This window comes from Mauremys reevesii, linkage group 11, assembly GCF_016161935.1.
Source record: "Mauremys reevesii isolate NIE-2019 linkage group 11, ASM1616193v1, whole genome shotgun sequence".
Lineage (NCBI taxonomy): Eukaryota > Metazoa > Chordata > Testudines > Geoemydidae > Mauremys > Mauremys reevesii.
Window position 1 is genome coordinate 69,175,790 of NC_052633.1, and position 23,424 is coordinate 69,199,213.

General features: G+C 43.8%; 1 protein-coding gene across 7 annotated transcripts in view; it reads right to left on the reverse strand.

Moving 5' to 3' along the window:
- PTPN4 (protein tyrosine phosphatase non-receptor type 4) overlaps positions 1-23,424 on the reverse strand; it is a 302,113-nt gene that overhangs the window by 127,744 nt on the left and 150,945 nt on the right. For all 7 annotated transcript variants that reach the window (XR_005586213.1, XR_005586214.1, XM_039494797.1 and 4 more), the window contains 8 exons: positions 12,201-12,360; positions 9,439-9,522; positions 9,297-9,353; positions 7,229-7,385; positions 5,525-5,688; positions 2,504-2,594; positions 2,344-2,405; positions 1,279-1,425 (listed from right to left, as the gene is read on the reverse strand). Coding sequence is in view for 5 of the 7 variants with exons in the window: in XM_039494797.1 (XP_039350731.1) it covers positions 1,279-1,425; positions 2,344-2,405; positions 2,504-2,594; positions 5,525-5,688; positions 7,229-7,385; positions 9,297-9,353; positions 9,439-9,522; positions 12,201-12,360 (922 nt within the window). In the remaining 2 variants the exon portion in view is untranslated. The remainder of the gene's footprint in view (positions 1-1,278; positions 1,426-2,343; positions 2,406-2,503; positions 2,595-5,524; positions 5,689-7,228; positions 7,386-9,296; positions 9,354-9,438; positions 9,523-12,200; positions 12,361-23,424) is intronic.

The window sequence follows — 23,424 nt, forward strand, 5'->3', positions numbered from 1 at the left end:
GAGTACTTTGCATTTGTCCTTACTGAATTTCATCCTATTTACTTCAGACCATTTCTCCAGTTTGTCCAGGTGATTTTGAATTTTATCCTAACCTCCAAAGCACTTGCAATCCTTCACAGCTTGGTATCATTTGCAAATTTTATAACTGTATTCTCTATGCCATTACCTAAATCATTGATGAAGATACTGAACAGAACCGGACCCAGAACTGATCTCTGCGGGACCCCACTCGTTATGCCCTTCCAGCATGATTGTGAACCACTGATAACCACTCTCTGGGAATGGTTTTCCAATCGGTTATGCACCAACCTTATAGTAGCTCCATCTAGGTTGTATTTCCCTAGTTTGTTTCTGAGAAGGTCATGTGAGACATATCAAAAGCTTTACTAAAGTCAAGATATACCACGTCACCTGGTCCATCCCATCCACAAGGCTTGTTACCCTGTCAAAGAAAGCTATCAGGTTGGTTTCACACTGTTTGTTCTTGACAAATCCATTCTGACTGTTACTTATCACCTTATTTATCTTCTAGATGTTTGCAAACTGATTGCTTAATTATTTGCTCCATTATCTTTTCAGGTACAGAAGTTAAGATGACTGGTCTGTAATTCTTCGGGTTGTTCTTATTTCCCTTTTTATAGATCAGCACTATATTTGCTCTTTTCCAGTCTTCTGGAATCTCTCCCATCTTCCATGTCTTTTCAAAGATAAATGGATAATGGTGGATTTAAGGCTGATCCATGGATCTGGATCCAATTCTCCAAAGAGCTCCATAGTATAACTGGTGATTGTTATGATGTCGTGACATTGCAAGGCAAATTTATGACATTGCAAAGCAAACAATACAACACTGGTCCAGGCCTCCTTACAGGATTAAATCATCCCTGTCCAGAAACTTTAATCTAGAAAAAACGACGACGTTTTTTGAGTTGACATAGCTCAGGAGAAAAAACCCACACTCGAAGCAGGTAACTTTGTTTACTACTTCACTGTAAAAACAGTCAGATTAAGTCTTTAAAAACTCATTTATGAAACATGAGAATCAAGATTTATACATGTTTCAATACTACACTAAATGTTAAGACTAGTTGCATAATCCTGAAAGAAAGGGTTTAAAACTGAAACACAGGAGAGCCTTAACTGTATCAATACCTGTGAGCACTCCCATAAAAAGGAAATTCATAATGGCCCTGTTATACCCTAGTCATTTATGGCCGATTCCAAAAGGGATTTTAAAAATATTATGTGATTAGATTTCAAATCAGAACTTTGACTTACTCTGCCCCTTTCAACTTGAGTGGTCAACATTACAACCATAGATGAACCTTGTTCCCAAGTCATCTGCCAAAAATCAGGACAAGTGTTCGGTAATGGACCCTGACAAGCAATGTACTGGTTTATTATGCTGGAAGAAGAGATTTCCATCTAAAAGAAAACAAATTAATAATTATTTTAGTTGTTAAACAACATTACTCTCTTGACAACTTTAATTTATGCACCACAAATTTAGATTTTGCTAGATAATTTAAATTAGATTTACAAAAAATATAGGAAGAAGGAATCAATAATATCAATACTATTAAAATGTTTATCACCAGACCACAGATAAAAGAGCTCACAAAACAAAAGAAACTCATCAAGGCTGAAAAAAAAATCTTATTTAAAACCATTAAGAAATCCAAATATCTTTCATTTAATTAACTGACAGACTTTAGTTGCCAAATACCTGAGCTGTCAAATACCACAGGTCACAATGAAGGCATACGAAAAAACGTGACAGTTCAGTGTCAAAATAATTTTTGTAGATGTATACACATTACATCCACTGTTTACAATATATGATAATTTATATACTAATCCTGGAATCAAATATCTTTCCTTTGTATTCCTGAAGTGAAAAGTTAGCTGTACTTTGTTATTACTGGCTACAAGACAAAGACCTACTAAGCTAAATTTTGCTAGTCTTGAACACTGAAACAACAATGTGCATTGGGTTACTTTGCGCCAGTTTTAACTCTAGATAGCTACTTTCTCCCAACAATGACCCCATCTGAAATAAAATTCAGGCTCTTGTTGCTGCACATAAAATCTCTCAATTTGATTGAGAGTTAGTAGGAAATTATCAACTACTGCCTTTTAGATAAACAAACCTACTAACATTTAAGCCAACTGGTGAAAATATTTCCCATCCACTCTAATCTACATTAGATCTGAGAAACATTTTCAAAAAGAGTGAATTATCTTATTTTTACATTTTCTGCTGTAAAATTATAAATCAATTGTTCTTCTCCAGAATGCTGCTACAATGTACTTACAGTATGAATGACATAAAATTCAACTCACATTTATATAATTTGCATTGATGTAGTCATCATTACTCTTCAAAATGACCCGTGTAGCATCATCTGAAAAAATATTTAAAGAACATGTTATTTCTCTACCAAGTAAAAATAAAGACAGTATTTTAACTTAAAACCATATACATACACCTACACACACTTACAAGGCGAAATGTCTCTGTATCTATTTTTGGAAATATTTTGAGGTAATTTGGCACAAGACATTGTCATTCCAGGCTTCTTCCTATACAGTTGCTAAAAGAGAATAAAGATAGTCAGATAGTAACAGACACAACATAGGACTTGCTAGCTAGGACATTTTCTATTCACAAGCACGATGCAATATTAATTTTGTTCTTTTACAAGATCATTCAAGCAGCTGGACTATGAGCTCACAAGGCATAGGCTGAGAAACTGATTCGTAAACTGTTGTAGCAGGCATGCATCTGGACAATGGCCAATACTATTGGGTACTGTGGGAACAGCAGACACAGTCCACTGCATCTTAACACAGTGTTTTGGGCTGGCAGATACATACTGTGAGTAGACCTTACTGGCTATGCTACTGCTATGCCTCGAGCCTGCCACCATCATCCTCCTGCACTCCTACACAGTGCTGCAATGAATCTTAGTCTCCCAGTAAATGGGGTGTGTGTGTGCAAGCATTCCCTCTGCAGGAGTTCTGCTGTATTCTGGTACATAGGCACCTATGTGGAGAGGCTGTGAGTTGCTGCCCCTAACTGAACCAGCACACTTCTCAATTCAAAGAAATATAGCGAAGAGCCCCACAGTGCATGGGATATTACATGGATAACAATATATACTTCCTGAAGACTCAGGGTAAAATGAAAAACACGTTAATACAAATTCCGTTTGGATGATTAACAAGTGTATATCTCATCATAGATTTGGATGGCACATTACAGGGAGAATCAACAGTCCCTGCCATGATGATCTTACAATTTAAGCTAGGCAATGTGACATAGCTGTTTATTTTCATGAAGTATGCATAATGCTACTTCTATTCTTTTTTCTTAATTTTTCTTTTTATGTATTTATGTTTATTCATGTCTATTTTATTTAGTTTGCATCAAAATACAAATCATTGTAAGAGAAACTTTGGAAGATATGTTCTGTATTTCTCTTTAGCTAATGTATTTCAATCAGAACATAAGCATGGAAACAGGATTTTTCTTTTTTTCATTTGGCTCCTGCTTTTTAATCCTTACTTGGTTATATTCCTCATTTCCAATGATACATCTGAGATATAACTACAACAAAAATGGATAGCAAGACAATCTATTTTTATGACTGCTTACATTATAATGATCATTACTTTAAAATATTAAGGAGTTTTTTCCTCCACATCACTTTAATGCTTCACATATAGTCTGTTTAAGAGGCACAAGTTGATAAGCTATAATATTGTGTGAGGAACTCCTGTTGAGTTATTTTTGAACCATAGTTTATTTACACCTAATACTCTGCTAACACTGAATTGCATGAACCACATCCATCAGTATAATTATTTTAATATATTTTATTATTTCACTGTACCATGCCCTCATTCACCATTGAGTTTAGGCAGGTACAATTCCTCCAAAGTCAATGGAGTGACTCTCATTTACTCCAGGGGTAAGTTTAGCCTCAGTAGAACAACAATAGTAGTTCTAATTCTGCCTCTATTTATGACTGAACAAGAAGCAAAAGATCTGAAAAGTGAGTTTGGATATGATCACAATGGCATCAAAAGCTATTTTATTTAAGTTCCTGCATGAAATTAAAAGAAAAGATCAAATCATTACTGTATATCATGCAAAACAAATATGATTTGAAATGGAAAATTATTTCCTCAAAGCATTAGTTTTAATAGTTCTACATAAAATGAGTGACCTAAGTCAACCAATTTTCAGTAATCTTAGTTTTAATTCAATAGGCTTAATAAGGCATTGCTTTAGTCTTCATTTTCAGTTTAAAGGAACGCGAGATTGGTAAGCCAAAAATCTGGTTTAACTTCTTTCCTTTTTAGAACTATTTGCAAAATGCATGCATTTTTTGTATCATTTAGTACAAAATGAATGCTTATTTTTTAAAAATAAGTACCAGTAATATATATGATAGCCAAATGAGCAACCCCATGATAACTAATCATTATATAAGCATATGATGGAGGAAAGAGTTTGGCAAGGAAACAGATTTCAAGCTTCCAGGGAATTACTATAGATACCAAGTAGTAAAAAATTTCAACAGCTATGAAAAGTGCTCTATATAATTTATTGAGCACAAAGCTGTCCTAAAGAGATTCCAATCCAATTTAAACACAGTCCATAGAACAGGATCATGTCTATAAAATATATACCATATTGATATTAAAAGGGGTATCTCCATTTGTCTAGTTACTTTAGTAATGTAATAGATTATCTAGTCCTGCAGCCATATTACCTAATTTCAGAAACTAAGCTGGGGTGAGCTGTGTCTGTATTTTGATAGGATACCACCAAAGAACACCTGGATGTTGAAAAAGTGGCTGTGTTGATTCAGAAGATGGTATTTTTCTCTGAGTGTCAGCAATGAGCCAATGTACAAGCATGGTATTAAGGGGAACTGCACTACTCTCTTCAAAATAAATAATAAAAATCAACTACGTATAAAAAAATTCTATTGCATTTTCCTAAAACTAGAGTTGTATTTCCCAGTACTTTGTCCGAATACTTAAATTTCATCTAAAATCTTCCCTGCCATTTAAATTGTTTATGGTATTCTTCACTTCCTGTTTTAATTTAGGTTGTCATCCAGAAGTGGGTAAAATGAACACTGGGACTTGGGTAAAGCTTCCTACACCCTTTAGGCATTCGTGGATATGAAAGATGTTACATAAGCATAAGATCATTATCATTACAAAAACTTGAGAGTTCCAGTTATAAATAGCTTTACAGTGTATTAAAAACATTTAGATTGTACTAGATAGTTAATGTTTATTCTATGGTGACTATTTTAACCTGTAGTGTTTCAACACAGATGTTAATTGATGTTTGGCTGTTCTTTCTTTACAGCAGATGAGCCAATTGCCTTGCTGACAGATTCTAAACTCAGTCTAATATCATTCAAATTTGTTCTGTTGAAGCTAATTATTACCCAGAAAGAGATTGGTATGTGCATACAGTTACAGGTGGTACATTACTTACATCAAACTGAGCCAGAATAGTTCCAGTGATAAGCCCCTCTGCTAGTTGAATCATAGATTCCCGCAGAGCATTATCATCCTGATGGACACCATCCAGGGATTTCTCAGGGATGTACTGGAAGTCAGGCTCACTCTCCAGCTTCTCTTCCACCACATCATAGACAGCTACAATAAATAAAGGTAGGAAGGTTGAGGGAGGCTCTAACCTAGCATGTTCTTTGGCTGTAACAGTGAATGCTCATCTTTTAAATAAGAAAAATGGCAATTTAGTATTGCTTCTACAGAAAAATCTGTGGTAGAGTACCATTAAGAGTCAGACTTTAATCCATATCAACAAAAAATTCAGTGTTGAAACCATTATGCTCCACCCTAAAACTGCATTGTTATTTACTTTATTGTCGAGTAAGAAATGGATTTTCACATAATCAATACTGCTAAAACCCTGCTCCCTAGCCCTAATCATATCTTGCCTTGTTTACTGTAACTTTCTCCTCTTTGGCCTCCCCAATTTCCACATCACATCCCTCAAGTCACCGTAGTACCTGTTTATCTTTTTTGTTTTGCGTTTTACTTTGCAGGGAATTAATTAAGCTAATACTGGCAGACCACTGGCTAGAATGACATTCGTAGGCCCCACTATAATTCTGTGAACACACTGTGTAAAAGTACTGCCTATAAACAAATAAGTATTCAAATATTCACAGTGAAGTATATACTATAGCTAGCACACAAGCGTATGAAAAGTTTGCCCATAAAGTAGAACACTGTAAAAATGTGAATGAGGAAATTATGGCTACTTTTTAATTCTGCATTTTAAGGCTTTTTATTTCAACCACAACTATAAACAACACACAAAGGGGTATTAACTTGGTAAATCCGTAAACCAATTTAGCAGAATTTAATTGTATATGACTATGACAGAGGAAGAAAATATACAAAAACAATGAAATGGCTTAAATACATAGAATGGGAAGTAACACGGTTAAATAAAAGAAGCCAGAATCATGTGTCAATTGGTTGAGGTAATCTAGTGGAGTGATTTCAACCATTCCAATTATTTCTCAGTATATTTTTCTGCTACATGGCTCTTTATTGTGATTGGATAGTGGAGCAGAATTAAACACCCAGCAGCTGACTATTGACAACATTCCAACAATATAAATGCCATGAACATATTGTATAAGCTTGGTTTTTTAAAGCATTTTCTTTTATAAAGATGCCTCCAGTAAAAATGTTACCAATAATTCTCAATTGCTTTGAAGATATATTTTAAGTCCTTGAATACTATCATATCTATGTGACAATTTCTAATGACACCCAAACTTGCCATTTTGCGATGGACTATCCTCCATACTACAATCAATTTGTACAGTCATCTGGCCAATTTGTACCTAATGTGATTCAGGAATAAAATTTATGTCAAGCCCTCTTGCTAAGAATACCCAATTATTTTTCATATCCCTATTTAGGGTATTTAAAATTTGTTTTGAACACTTACTATTACAGGTATGAATGCTTGCAGTACAAGGTATTTATCTGTATTTGTATATGACTGAAATGCTGCCTTCTTGTTGTAATCTTATGTACTTTTTCTAAGGGAGAGCACCTTTTTGTAAAGAGTATTAGCATCCTTAACCCAGGACACAATGTGAAGGCTAGGGAGAAGGAGAGGGAAGATTTGTTGTGTTACATAGAAATCACTCACCATTGGGTCGTACTAGGAGCACAAGTTCCCCTGAGTGCCTCTCACAGCTCTCTTTAATAAACATGACAACTTGATCATGGGTATGTTCCGCTATATCCCTGCCATTTATCAATACAACCTGGTCCCCTTCATTCAAACGAGGGACACAGAGGTCAGCCTGCAACACGAAACAAATTTAAGTTTACAAACACAGAGCACTCTAAAAACAAAGCTTTTGTATTTTGTTACTTTAAAATAGCAACATAAGAAACAGCATAACTGTGTTCAGGAATGTGGATTCTGCCAGACTCATTTATATAGTTGCCACATTGGATCAAATGATATATAAAGCGTTACGTAACACAGCAGACAGTGCCATTCATATGAACACCAGGAGGAGTCTGTCATTTCAACATGCCTTTCTGATGCTGTTACTCCCTACTCCTTGTATGTATGCTGAAGTTGAATGCTTGGATAAGATCTCCAGTGTTTGAATTATATTCTGCATTAACACTGGGGATGCAGGACAAGCTCAGAAATCTCAGAAAGAAGGGCAGCAGCATGGCAAAACCTTGACCAATTCAATTTCACAAATCTAAGAGCAGCAAGCTTCTAATATTACATTCAAGGCAACAAAAAGAAGATGGGGGGAGGGGGGCAGCAAAGGAAATGCACCAAATCCAGGTAATCTGGGCAAAAAGAACCAGCAAGTGAAAATACTATTTGTTACAATTTAACCATGGTTGCTGAGAGGAAAGGGTAGTGCATTCCCCATTTATCATCACCACAGCATTGCTAGATGTTTAATCCATTCATCCAAAATTAACTGCAATAGAAACAAACCAATTTGTTATATAGAAAATAAATTAGGAAAAAAATAATTAACTGGGATGAGAACAATCTAATATAAGATGTCAACATATACATTTTAATGATTTTATTTAGATCAAAGCTACTTTGATGTTTTAATGTAAGCAAATGTGTGTTTTATTCTATTAATTTCTGACAGGTGCACAACACAGAGCTGGCATCACAAAGGCTGAATACCAGGTCATTATTTCTGGCAATCAACTGCCACAATATTGTGTCTAGTTTGAAGACACTAATAGTGCTCACTGAACACCAGAAACACCACCCACAGAATCAGACCTGGTTCAATCTAAATCTTGACATTACTCACAACTGCATGTGTCAGTAAAAACAAAAGGGATTTGCAATTTTTAACAGCATACAAATTTGTCTCAACACAATTTGTGACAAAATCCCATTAATGTTTAAACTAAAAATTTATGCTAAATAACAATGTTTTTAGGGTGAGCGGGGCATTATATATCAAGAGTCAAGAAACAGCTATTATAACATTGTAACCATTTGCAGTGATGAAACTTCATTGTATTGAGAAAATATTCATTTTTATTATTAAAGCATGCACCACACTAAACTATGAACTTTAACTTTCAAGAAAGAAAGAAAGAAAGAAACAAACAAACAAACTTACAGATAGCAATGTAAGCAGTTTACTTTTATTTAATGCAGGAATTTGTAGAAGAGCATGTAAGTGATATTGGGGAGACTATATCCTGTCTGCAGTTTATTTTCATTCCACTGTCCTCCTTTAATTAGCAAAGAAGTATTTTTAACATTATGTTTTAAATATATTTAGTTCCAACATTTAATTGACCACTAATTTCATTTATTATGTGAGGCAGTTAAGGAACAAGCTGTCAACAAGGTATGGGGACTACTACCCTAAAAGTAATATGTTAGAGCAATTTTATTCCTAGCAAAGTGTGGCCAGAACATTTTCCCTCAAGGAAAAAGAAAACACAAAGGAAAGGACTTACAATAATTATGATCACATACATCTAATTAGAGAGATAAGGTAGGTGAGGTAATATCTTTTATTGGACCAATTTCTGCTGGTGAAAGAGAGATGAGCTTCTCTCTCTTACCAATAGAAGTTGGTCCAATAAAAGATATTACACCTCACCCATCTTGTCTCTCTAATATCCTGGGACCTACATGGCTAGAACAACACTGCACACATCTAATTAAACACCACCACTTTCAAGTTTTTCTGACAACTTACTGGTGTTCCTGGAGCTACCCTGGACACTATTACAGGCATCTTCTGGTCATATCCTCCCTTTAAAAACAAGTCAACAGGTCACAAATCATGAGTGTCACTGAACAATCTTTAAAAATAGGAATAGACATCCATTTTTCATTACCTTTACATTGAAGCCAAATCTTCCATTTTCATCTGGTTTCATTCTGATCAAAACAAGATTGTCATGGGGAACACCACCATTGGGCTAAACAAAAAGGAAGTATATAACATTACATGTAATATGTTTTCAGCTAATGCAGGCTTTAAAGAAAGATTACTCTAATACCACACCTGTTCAAATGTCCTCATCAAATGTCCAATAATTGCTATTGGGCCCTGAGAAAGCAGCAGTAACCATGCAAATTGTTTCTCTCACCCTAGTTTGATGTGGGGGTCATGCACTCCGAGTTGCTGTGCACAGCTAATCTGTAAATGTGTTCTCCTGGAAGCGAGCTGGCAAAATAGGGAACTACCCAAATCATAAATTGACTAATAAAATTACAAGTCATTTAAATATAACAGTTACAGCAGTATCAAGTGGATAGATTACAAATTTGCTTGACTGAAGTAAAAATGTATTGTTATATAGCTTGGGCAGGTCACATAACCTGTGTGTCTTAGTTTGCACTGGCTACAACTTGGGTTTAATATGGGGGCAAGTTTTGCAGGGAGCTCATGGCCCTACAACTCACCTCTCCAGGAACAGTTTGAAATACTAATGTGAGGTTTACTACTCATGCTCCAGGGCTATGTGGAGAGGAATATGAAGTGCCCTATCCTGACAGAGCTCGGTGATTATAATCCCCCCGCCACCCTCCCACATCATTTATTTGATTGAGGCAACATCACAAGTCCTGTCCCTCCACCTCACAAACTCCTATCAGGAAATTGCCATCCACTGCTCCTCATACCTCTTCCCACATACAAACGCAATTATACATATTTCCTATGCCTCATTCAGCTCTTTCAGAACAGCACTGATGCTGGTGGCATGGCACAGCCATCTGTGGAAGCTATAGACCTGAATCTTGTGCCTTTCAACAAGGTGCTATTTCAATGGCTTTGAATTTGCTTGAACTAGCCCCTCATACTTATCCTACCTCACAAGGATGAGAGGTGGATTAGTCATTGTTTTGCACAGCACTTAGAGGAGGATGTAAAGTGTTAAATATTAAACAGTGATACTTCAAGTTAAAGGGACTGGTATTCAACTTTTTAAAAACACACCCGCTTCTCACCACATTGGACTATTTGAATCCTGAAAAGTTAAACTTGCAAAAGAACTCTGCAGTGTGTGGTTGTAGGGGCTGGAAAGAAGTGTAAGTTCACCTGGAGGATCCAGTTTGATGAATTCAAACCTTCAAAAGAAACATCCTCCTCTACCCTATCACTGACACGACTACATAGTAGAAAGCCCTTGATTCCAGAAAATACTTATAGTGCTGGAGAGAGGAAGGTTTGGGATAAGAAACAGTGCAAGTTAGGCTAACTATGCTTTGTGTAACTGCAAGCCCTGCAAACATAACTTGTACTTTGAGAGTTAAACTCGGTTTTTTCCCTCTCCCATGACATTCAGATTTAAGGGCTCAGCACACCCAATTAGACCTTCAATTACACCTGTGCAGTCTCATTGCCTTTACTGGGTATGCACAGATTACCTCATTGGAGCTTAAGAAACATTATGTTCACGGAATACAATGCAGCTCATTCTCCCACAACTGCATTTTCTTTACTGGGCTAATGGGAGTAAAAAACAGTTGAAAGATATTTTTGTCACTTGACTCAACTAAACATGACAGAATACACACCAGGAAGAGATCTGGTAAGAGGGTGTTATTTTTACAAAGACAAGGCAGGTATCTTTTATGGTCCAACTTCTGTTGCTGAGAGAGACAAGCTTTTGAGCTTACATACAGCTCTTTTTCAGGTCAGCTCTAGCCTGAACCTAGAAGTCTATGCAGCAATGAAACAGCGGCAGAGCCAGAGCCCAAGTTGGCTGCCAAGAGCCAACAGTGGGCTTTGCTTTGTTATTAAGACATACCCTAATATCCTGGGACCGAGATGGCTACAAGAACACTGCATACAACAGTGGAAGATACTTTTACATAGTCATTTTTCAGAGCAGAACGACATTTTAACACAACTTAGGTTAGCATAAATATAGAAACAAATGGCTAGAAGTTTTATTTCATGGTTTAATTTAAATGAAATAAATGCAGTGTTGTCAACTCTCACTATTTTATTGTGAGTACACAATATCTGGTGTTTTACTTAAAGCTCCAACTCAAGAATCATGCTTCCATTTATAAAAATATTTTTCTAGCCCTCAAAGTTGCAGATACAATTTTGAAAATGTGACCTAAATGAACCCCTCAAAAGCTCAAAATCCAAAAAGAAAATAACCCAAATTTATTCTTTTTTAAATCTTAATTTTGGGGGTTCTGATGCATGATTTTTGAAAGTGTGAGATTGCCAATACTTTTTATGTAGTATTTACATATCTGCCTTCTTTTAAACCTATGGACAAATTCACTGCCAAAATGGGAGGTTGGTTAGAAACATCTGCAAGTACAGGAAAACTAAGAAAGTGTCACAGGGATAAAAGATGCCCCTAAAATGTCTTTGTATGCCATTCCAATAATGTAGCTTGGTGAAACTGACACGGGAATATTGAAAAAATGGAAAGATTAGTTGGGGGGGGAGCAGTGAACAGATCTGATTGGTGAGATTGTGTGTGTGTGTGTGTGTGTGTGTGTGTGTGTGTGTGTAGAAATTGCTGCAATGTAATGCATGCATAAAAAATTTATCAGTAGTTATTTCTACAAAAGCAGAACGATCATCCAGAGGAAAAATAAGATCAACAAACTTGACCCATCAGCTTACTGTGGATTTTTCAGGCGATGCGGGAACATCAAATGTTTCATTAATATGGTTATCCAGTTCTTGCTGGGAGTGTGAATAATGAATTTGGTTCCAACTGTTCTTTTTAGATTGTTTGGGTGGTAGTGCAGGAGGTTGTCCATCTATAGGAGTCTCTTGGGATCTGGATACAAAAATAAAATGGTGGAGCGAGAAAATTTTATCTGAAAATTCTTAGGACTCCAAGTAAACTGAACAAGTGGCTAAAAGTTGAGAGTTACAAAAAATCTGACATTTTTGTTATCTGAAGGGATTGATTTTGTGGATACGATTTCTACAGCATATATATATGCAAATATATATGTTGTGTACAGTGTATTTTTAAAAAAGAATCATGAACATTCAAAGATTGATTAAGCTAGAGTATTCTTGTTCAGTGTATTGTTTCTTTTAAACAGTTTACCTACTCTTTTAATCCACTTGATCAATATGTTGGAGATTGCTTTATAAATCTCATACACACCTAGTAATCTATTTCTAAAACAAATATACATCATTTTATATTTTTCCCAAGGAGAAAAACAATTAATTTACATCTTCGACCGCCTATAAATTAAACCTTAAAAATAAACCTAATTCAGTTTTGAACAAATTAGCACAATTAAGAATCTGACAATACTCATATTTTGTACTTTTAACAGCAAGATGATTTAAAATCCAAGCCCACATGAAAAAACTTCACACACTTTGTACATTAGCTTCTTAAAACCACATTTGATTTGCAAATACTAAAAAGACGGTTACTCACCGTTGTAACTGTTGTTCTTCGAGATGTGTTGCTCCTATCCATTCCAGTTAGGTGTGCACGCGCCGCGTGCACGGCTCTTCAGAAGATTTTTACCCTAGCAACTCCGGCGGGTCGGCTGGGCGCCCCCTGATGTGGTGCTGCTATAGCGCTAGATATATACCCCAGCCGACCCGTCCGCTCCTCAGTTCCTTCTTGCCGGCTACTCCGACAGTGGGGAAGGAGGGCGGGTCTGGAATGGATAGGAGCAACACATCTCGAAGAACAACAGTTACAACGGTGAGTAACCGTCTTTTCTTCTTCGAGTGATTGCTCCTATGCATTCCAGTTAGGTGATTCCCAAGCCTTACCTAGGCGGTGGGGTCGGAGTGAGACGTGGCAGAGTGTAAGACTGCTGAGCCGAAGGCTGCATCGTCTCTAGATTGTTGCACCAACGCGTAGTGGGAAGCGAAGGTGTGGACAGAAGACCAGGTGGCCGCTCTACAGATGTCCTGGATGGGGACATGGGCCAGGAAGGCGGCAGACGAGGCTTGCGCTCTCGTAGAGTGAGCGGTGAGGCGGCTAGCTGGCACACGAGCAAGCTCGTAACATGTCCGGATACATGATGTTACCCAGGAGGAAATCCTCGGAGAGGAGACCGGCTTGCCTTTCATGCGATCAGCAACCGCTACGAATAGCTGGGGTGAACACCGGAAGGGTTTCGTTCGCTCTATGTAAAATGCGAGGGCCCTGCGGACGTCAAGGGTGTGAAGCTGTTGTTCATGACTTGAGGCGTGCGGCTTCGGGAAAAAGACCGGGAGGAAAATGTCCTGGTTCAAATGGAAGGCCGACACCACCTTAGGGAGGAAGGCCAGGTGTGGCCGAAACTGCACCTTGTCTCCATGGAAGATGGTATATGGTGGACCAGCTGTTAGGGCACGAAGCTCGGAAACTCGTCTCGCTGAAGTTATAGCGACGAGAAAAGCCGTTTTCCATGACAGATAGAGAAGGGAACACGTGGCCCAGGGCTCGAAGGGGGCTCCCATAAGCTTGGCTAGAACTAGGTTCAAATCCCAGGACGGGGTAGGACGCCGTATCGGCGAGTACAGGCGATCTAGACCCTTAAGGAAGCGGGAAACCATCTGATTGGAAAAGATGGACCGTTCTCCTACGGCCAGTCGAAAGGCGGACATGGCCGCTAGGTGTACTTTCAAAGAGGAGACCGCGAGTCCTTGCTCCTTAAGGGACCAGAGGTAGTCCAGGATTCTAGGAATAGGGACCACGAAAGGATTAAGGCCTCTCTGATCGCACCAGAGTGCGAAACGCTTCCATTTCGCGAGGTAGGTTGAGCGAGTGGAAGGCTTCCTGTTTTCCATCAGGACTTGCTGCACCGCAGCCGAACAATCACGCTCCGCGCGGGTCAGCCACGTAGGCACCAAGCTGTAAGATGGAGGGACTGCAGGTCCGGGTGGCGGAGCCTGCCGAAGTCCTGCGTTATCAGGTCTGGCCATAATGGGAGGGGAATGGGATCCCATACGGAGAGCTCGAGCAGCAGGGTGTACCAGTGCTGTCTCAGCCAGGCCGGAGCGATGAGTATGAGGCAGGCCCTGTCCCTCCGGAGATTGAGTAGCACGCGGTGCACGAGGGGAAACGGAGGGAAAGCATATAACAGGTGACCCGTCCAGGGGTGCAGGAATGCGTCCGATAGGGAGCCGTGGGAGTGACCCTGGTAAGAGCAGAACTGGTGGCATGTCCTGTTCTCTTTGGAGGCAAACAGGTCTATCTGGGGAAACCCCCACCTTTGGAAAACTGTGTGCACCACATCGGGATGAAGGGACCACTCGTGGGAGAGGAATGACCTGCTGAGATGGTCGGCCAGCGTGTTCTGCACTCCTGGAAGAAACGACGCTACCAGGTGAATAGAGTGGGTTATGCAGAAGTCCCAAAGGAGCATCACTTCCGTGCAAAGCAGGGAGGAGCGAGCCCCGCCCTGTCTGTTGACGTAAAACATTGCCGTCGTGTTGTCCGTGAAAACAGCCACACAGCGCCCTTGGAGATGGGCATGGAAGGTTTGACACGCCAAGCGGATCGCCCGCAGCTCCCTGACATTGATATGGAGGGAGAGCTCTCGGGGCGACCAGAGACCCTGGGTGTGTAGGTCGCCGAAGTGTGCCCCCCACCCTAATGCCGAGGCATCCGTGGTCAGGGTGACCGACGGGCGAGGAGGGCGGAATGGGACTCCGGCACACACGACCTCTGGGTCCAGCCACCAGTTGAGCGAATCGAGGGTCGGTTTCGTGACTGTGACTACCGTGTCTATGGAGTCGCGGTGCGGGCGGTACACCGACGCAAGCCAAGTTTGAAATGTGCGAAGACGCAGCCTCGCGTACATGGTCACGAACGTGCATGACGCCATGTGGCCCAGGAGTCGGAGGCAGGACCGCACCATTGTTGTGGGAAAGGATTGTAGGTCCCGGACGAAGGAAACCATAGTCTGGTGCCGAGGTCGAGGGAGGCAGGCCCTGGCCAAATTGGAATCCAGGACCGCTCCGATGAACTCCACCCTCTGTGATGGAGCTAAAGCGGATTTCTCGGCATTTATCATAAGTCCTAGGCACTGAAACAGGGCTAGGATCTCGGCCAGTTGACTCGCTACCAGTTGGCGGGATGGTCCGCGGACCAGCCAGTCGTCGAGATATGGGTACACATGTATGCGACGATGGCGGAGGGCTGCGGCAACCACTGCCATGCACTTGGTGAAGACCCTCGGCGCGGTGGAGAGGCTGAAGGGTAGCACCGTAAACTGGTAGTGAATGTTGTTGACGACAAAACGCAGGTAGCATCGATGAGGAGGGTAAATCGCGATATGGAAATACGCGTCCTTCATGTCGAGGGCGGCAAACCAGTCTCCCGGATCCAGGGAAGGAATAATGGTCCCCAGGGTTACCATGCGAAACTTGAGCTTGAGTAGGTATCTGTTGAGCTCTCGGAGATCTAGAATAGGTCGTAGACCTCCCTTCGCCTTGGGGATTAGGAAATATCGGGAATAAAATCCCCTGCCTCGCATGCCGTTCGGCACCTCCTCTATGGCACCCAAACTCAACGGAGTCTCGTGCCATAGAGGAGAGGAATGACCTGCTGAGATGGTCGGCCAGCGTGTTCTGCACTCCTGGAAGAAACGACGCTACCAGGTGAATAGAGTGGGTTATGCAGAAGTCCCAAAGGAGCATCACTTCCGTGCAAAGCAGGGAGGAGCGAGCCCCGCCCTGTCTGTTGACGTAAAACATTGCCGTCGTGTTGTCCGTGAAAACAAGAGGAATTGCTCGTGAGAGGGGTCCCTGAAGAGGGACGGGGCGAAACAAACTGAAGGCGGTAACCATACTCCACCGTGCGAGGTACCCAGTTGTGTGTTGTTATCTGCGAGGTAGCCAGTCGTCGAGATATGGGTACACATGTATGCGACGATGGCGGAGGGCTGCGGCAACCACTGCCATGCACTTGGTGAAGACCCTCGGCGCGGTGGAGAGGCCGAAGGGTAGCACCGTAAACTGGTAGTGAATGTTGTTGAGGAATTGCTCGTGAGAGGGGTCCCTGAAGAGGGACGGGGCGAAACAAACTGAAGGCGGTAACCATACTCCACCGTGCGAGGTACCCAGTTGTGTGTTGTTATCTGGGACCACGCTGGGAGGAAGTGGGAAAGACGGTCGAAAAATAACGGGGAAGGATCCGGTGAATACACTGATGGGCTGTCCTCGGGCATCCCATCAAAAGGCTTGCTTAGGCCCCTGAGGGGGCTTGGAGGGCGCTTGGGACTGATTACCCCGGTTGCCCGACGGTCTACGGCGGTTCACCCTGCCTTTGCGCCTATTATCAGGCCGTGGCCTGACCTGATTAAACTGGCGGTGCGGCTGCTGCCGGAAGGACCTCCGCTGGGTAGCCGGCGTGTGCATGCCCAAGGTGCGGTTGTCGAGTCGGCCATCTTTGAGAGTCTGAAGCCTCGAGTCCGTTTTCTCAGATAAGAGGCCCTTGGTGTTGAATGGTAGGTCCTGAATAGTGTGCTGGACCTCGGGCGGCAAGGTGGAGGCCTGCAGCCAGGAGATTCTCCTCATGGTCACTCCCGAGGCCAGAGTTCTGGCTCCTGAGTCTGCCGAGTCCAGAGAGGCCTGGAGGGATGACCGGGAGGCTTTCTTGCCCTCTTCAATAAGGGCTGAGAATTCAGGTCGGGAGTCTGTTTGTACCAGCTCCGTAAACTTTGAGAGTGACACCAAGGTATCGTAAGTGTAGCAACCGAGGAGAGCCAGTTGATTGGCAATCCTTAGCTGGAGGCCACCGGCCGAATAGACCTTCCGGCCCAACAGATTCATCCTTCGCGCTTCTTTTGATTTTGGCGCTGGAGCTGGTTGCCCATGCCGCTCCCGGTCATTAACGGACTGCACTACCAAGGAGTCCGGAGCTGGGTGCGTGTATAAATACTCATACCCGTTGGGTGGAACTGAGTATTTCCTTTCCACCCCTCGAGCGGTGGGAGGGATGGAAGCCGGTGACTGCCACACCGTATTGGCATTTCTTTGTATGGTCCGAATGAAGGGCAAGGCCACCCGCAGCGGGGCCTCAGCTCCAATTATGCTGGTCACCGGGTCATCGTCCTCAGCAACCTCCTCGACAGGGAGGTTAATGTTCTGGGCCACCCGTTGAAGCAGGTCCTGGTGGGCCTGCAGGTCAATCGGTGGAGGGCCTGATGCCGATGCCCCCGCCACCGCCTCATCTGGTGAGGAAGACGATGACAGGCCCTGGGTCAGGGCTTCCGGTGGGGGCTCGTCCATGCGCTGCGAGGCCTCCGCGTCTGTGGGATGTTCTCTCACTAGAGGTGGCGGTGGATCCTCCACCAACGGTGATGGAGGAGGTCCGCTGACCGTGGCTTCCGGCGCCCTGTGGTCGGAAGTCCTGGGCCGCTGAGTGAAGGGGACCCCTTGAGCCTTGTGATAGGCCCAGGGGGTCCAGAAGCCCCATTGTTGGGGGCCGTGGTCCTGCCTTTCGGGGTCGGCGCATAGATCGCCCACACTGCCCGCTTGGGAGGAGACTGAAGGCTGGCACGAAGGCCATGGGGGGGCAGAGGCACTGTGGGACTGTGCCGTCGATCTGTCCCTGGACGGTGCCGGGGAACGGTGCCGGTCGTCGCAGTGCCGGGAGCAAGAACGGGACCATCGACCGTGCCGGTGCCGGGAGGTCGACCGAGATCTCAACTGACGTCGGTGGGAGCGGCTGCGAGATGACCGGTACCGCGAGCGGTGCCGGGATCCGGACCTTCGTCGGTACCGACGGTCGGGTGACCGGGACCGTCTCCGGGAGTGCGACCGGTACCGCGATGTGGAGCGGTACCGGGACTGCGACCGGCGCCGAGATGGAGAACGGTACCGGGATTGTGACTGGTGCCGGGATCTGGATCGGCGAGAAGGCAAACGTCTCCGGGATCGGGACCTGGAATGCCTTCTATCCCATCTGTCAGGGGAAGGAGGTCTCATGATGGCCAGTTTGCCCACTGACTTCACAGCCTGCACCGGCGTTGCCGGGGTCTGGAGACACGGTGGCTCTGTGAGCTCTATCAGCTGTCTCGCCGTCGAGAAAGTTTCGGGCGTCGACGGGAGAGGCAGCTCGACCACGGTTTACACCGGGGAGCAGGGCGGTACCGGACTCAACGGCTCTTGTGGTGCCGGAGTCGATGGTACTATGCACGGTTTGTGCACCACCACAGTCGGTGCCGGGGGTGCCGGCGGTGGCTGGGTGAGCGGTCCCAGTGCAGGAGGCTTGGAGGCCGTCTGCGCCGGCTTACGCTTCCTTGCAGGAGAGAGGGAACGGTGCCGGGACGCCGGTGCCAGCTGTTGTTTTTTCAAAGTCTCGGTACCGGACCGGCTCGGGACCGCTGGTGCGCTCCGCACCAAAGAGGACTGCTGAGCTGCTGGTGCCGGCACCGCAGGGCTAAGTGCCGACTCCATCAAGAGCTGCTTTAACCGAAAGTCTCTCTCTTTCCTTGTCCTCGGTTTAAACGACTTGCAAATAGGGCACTTATCTGCACGATGGGACTCTCCTAAGCAGCGCAGGCAGGAGTCGTGAGGGTCTCCAATCGGCATGGGCCACTGGCAAGCCGAACAGGGCTCAAACCCCGGTGCCTTGGGCATGAGCCCGCACCGGTTCAGGAAAAAAAAGGGGCTAAGCCCCCCCGATTCCCCTTAATCCACTAACGAACTAACTAAACTAACTATTTTAAATAACTATATACACTAAATACAACAAGAACCAGAGATGAAGCTAGGGATGTGGAGGTCAAAGGAGCACTCCACTGTTCCAATGGCGGTCACGGGCGGTAAGAAGGAACTGAGGAGCGGACGGGTCGGCTGGGGTATATATCTAGCGCTATAGCGGCGCCACACCAGGGGGCGCCCAGCCGACCAGCCGGAGTTGCTAGGGTAAAAATCTTCCGAAGAGCCGTGCACGCGGCGCGCGCACACCTAACTGGAATGCATAGGAGCAATCACTCGAAGAAGAACATATGATTGTGCATGCAGTTCTCAATTTCCCACTGTCTAATTTGCAATTGAGTGCATATTATTCAGCAGCACATTTTTAAATATTACCTTGCATACAAAATTTAGCCCAAGAGAAAATACGTAGAGTCAATTTTTTTTAAATGGCATTTTTACCGGATTGATCTTTAACAATGCTGCCAAAAATGAGAGTCGCTCCATCAAAAGTTCACATTTCTAGACTAACGTGCACACTTGTTAGGTCTGAGACTATGGTGCTGTAGCCTTAATAACAGCATACCAGTTTATGCTGTGTATTTGTCTATTACAGTGGATACTCCCTTGACCACTTCTTATGGCTTAAGAACTTTTTAAGGCTTTATACTTACAAATGAAGTGGAAGATTTTCAGAGGCACAAAGGAGCAGTCAGGTGCTTAGCTCCCTTTGACCTTGAAAATCAGTCCCTAAATACTAACAATCCACAAACTGCATTAAAATCCATTTTTATTAAGCACCTACCTACTTATTACGACGCAGATGGAGCACTACAATAAAGCTAGGGCCTAATCCTGAAAACATTTAGGCACATAAATAACTTTACCCCTGTAAGTATTTGCACTCAATTGGTCTGATCACATATGAGCCTTATTTTGCTAACAGCTAATTATGAGACCTCATAATACTTCAACTCAATTTGCTGCAAGATCTAAAGTATCTTGGACAGCCACAGGTGAAACTCAATACTGTATAATTTATTTCACTGTAATTAAAGCAAAACACAGTTCACAAGGCTCTAGTCATTAGGTAAAAAGGAAAAATATGGTGGTTGTTATCCAAGTAACATTAAATAAAGGAACATATTATGTATTTTCTGATAAATAAATTATTTAAGCCACAAAAAAAAGTCTTTGCACATGACAGTGGAATGAGAAAAGGAGTATTTCACTTAGAAAATTATATAGCTTCCCCCTGAAGTTTTGATGAAATATAATTAAGGCCCTTTGTACTAGGTATTGACTAATTCCCCCCCTCCCCCCCGCCAATTCCCAGGTTTTTTAAAAAGACAGTTTTGGGGTTTTACTGATTTTTCACGCAAATTTTGGCTTTTTCAGGACCCAGGAATTTTTCAAAGGCAAGCAGATAGGCTGTGTTGAAAGGCTGGTGGGGGAGTCAGTACTCACGGGTTGCAGCCTTCCTTTCCTCCCCTGACCCTGGCCCTTCAGCATGGCCCCATTCGCTCCCTCTGTGAAGGTGGGGACTGAGATGGGCAGGGAGCCAAGTACTGGCCGATGAGATAGCCTAACTGCTGCAGGGACAGGGCTGCAGGGAGTAAAAGACTGCACCCTTTGAATACTGGCCAATTCATGGACAGAGCCCCCTTCTGACCCCGGTCCTTCAGAATAGGCCTGGATGAGGCTGTGCTGAAGGGCTGGGGTCTGGAGGGGGCAGTGTCCATCAGGGGAAGCAGATGGGGTTCTGTGCTGATGGTCATGGCTGCCTGTGACACAGACCTCATGGCAAAAGGTCCCTTTTTTTGCAGACTTGCCCTTAGTCACTAGCGGATAATATATCTCAGTGATGGCCCATTCAAACAGAAGGGAGTTGTCACCCTGTCCTGTTTAGCCAGTGGTGTAATACCAGGTTCAATGGTCTAGCCTTGCTCCATCCCAGTCCCAGTACTGAGCCAGGGAGTCTCCAGTACGTCAAATACTGAGAGTTCTGACTGAACTGATGTCTATGATTGTCAGTGGGTCGGCGTGGAGGGGATCAGGAATCTTGGCTGTACCGAGTGCTCAGAGGCTGGATGGCTTGCTAATGACGGTGCTGATGGTACTACTAATACTGGCAGCATCTTCTTAGCAGTGGTGCGGTCTTGTCCTTGCCTTTTTCTGTCAGTATCATTGCTTTGGTGCCTTTGCCCATCTGGTCTTTAGGCCCATCAATGATACCTGCTGCTTCGGTACCATAGCTCACGGTGCCCTCGTGAGCTATGGGTACCATGTTTGTACTGTCTAAGTACCGAACACGCTGGTGATCTTTTTTGGCTAGCTCGGGGCTCACTCTGGGGACCCACAGTTCTGGTTTTTGAAGCCTTACGCAAGGGGTCTTCGGCTGTTTTCTGTGAACCATAGCTCCTAGATGTCAAAGGCTATTGGGAAGATTCACGCTATCTGGGTGACTCCTGGCACAAGTCCGGGGAGAGCTGCCACCATGAGGAGGAGATTTTGTCTCAGTTCTCTATCCTTCCGAGATCTGGGCTTGAGTTGTTGGCAAAGACCACACTTTTGAGGAACATGGCTTTCCCCGAGGCAACGGCTACAGGGGGAATGTTTATCTGCTACAGGGATGGCCTCCTTGCATGAGAGAAATTTCTTAAAGCCTGGTAAACCAGGCTTACTCTGTGCTGGGGCAACCCCAGACAAAGGGGAAAATAAAGTGGGTTGGGTTTTTTTTTGTAGGAAAGAGAAAATAAAGAAAGCTCTACAACTAAAAGAAAAACGATTAATTAACTACTGAAATGCTGAAAGTGAAATAATTATCCAATGAATGGACAGCTAATAATAGCCCTGTCTCTAGCCAGAGGCAGTTGAGAAGGAACTGAGAGGGGCTCACCTGTGCAATGTTGAGGGGAGTAGGGGAAACAGCGCATGTGTGGGCCAAACAGACACTGCCATCTAAGTTCTCTGATCTGCAGTGCAGGAATGCAAGTGCACTTGCAGTGGAGCACTCATAGGGACACTACTCAAAAGAACCATTTCTTTCCATCCCACTCTCGTTTCTAGTCAAATCTCTATTCTTTCTTAAATAAACCTCCTTTGTCATTTATAATAAGATTTCACATGTGCTGTATGGTTTACAGGAAGAGTGGTTTAAGGTAAAACTAGTAAACTGAGGCACACCGGCTCCTTTGGGGGTAGAAGATCTGTGACTTCTCTAAGCAGCCTCTTTCAGTGACTGGATATCACAGGGGAATGTTCAAATGGAACAGGGACAGGGGTGCACCTGCAAGGTGAAGACTGGGTTAAACTGCAAGGTGAAGACAGTGTTTGCACAGCCCAGAGGCAGTGGCGCCAGAAATGGAGGGTGGGGGCATAGCCCTCCCACTTTTTGAAAGTGGACGGGCCTGTCCTGTCCACTATTTGCCGGGGCGGACCTCCTTCCTCTCCACTTTCCCCTGAGTCCCCCCCGTCCCGGTCAGCATGGAGCCTGATCAGGGAGCCTGGTCAGTTGTGGGAGCCATGCAGACCCTCCACCTGCCCACAGTGTGGGGGAAACCGAGAGCAGACCCCGGCTTGAGTCCTGCCCGGCCCAGGGAAGGTGGAGGGTCCACGACTCTGCAGCAGCTCACCACAGCTGCCCGCGTGGCTCTCCCCAACCTGGCTCCAGCTGGGGAGCCTTGGAGCTACAGCCTAGACATGGTAAGAGCTGTGTGGGCAGATGTGGGGAGCCATGGACCCTCCACCTGCCCTGAGTGGGGGACTTGGGGGGTGGGGACACAGGCAGGGGGATGATTTTGGGGCTCCCTGGCCCCGGTCTAGCTTGGCCTTTGAGGGAAGAGGGGGCAGAGGTGGGCCCTTTGGGGAGGGGCCTCAGGGGAAGAGGGGGTGGGGAAGGTTTTGGGAAGGTTCCCACACCCTTGCTCATAGAAGAGTGCTTGAGTGACTAAAAGACTAGTGGTGTTAGGGAACTCTCTCACACCAGAGGCAGGGAGCATGTTTTATTTTTCCCTCTGCAAAGTTCCAACAGCAGCAATGGAAACAGTCTTTCACCAGTTTTTGTAGAGCAAGAAACTGATTACTAACATTTACTAATTAACTTTCAAGGCAGTTATAAATTATTTAGGCACTGGCCCATTATTAGTACTTAGAGCTTTTAATTGTCTGCTTATTTATTCAGTGAAGAGTCTGGCTGGCATAGTTTACTCATCTTTTTAAAGTGATG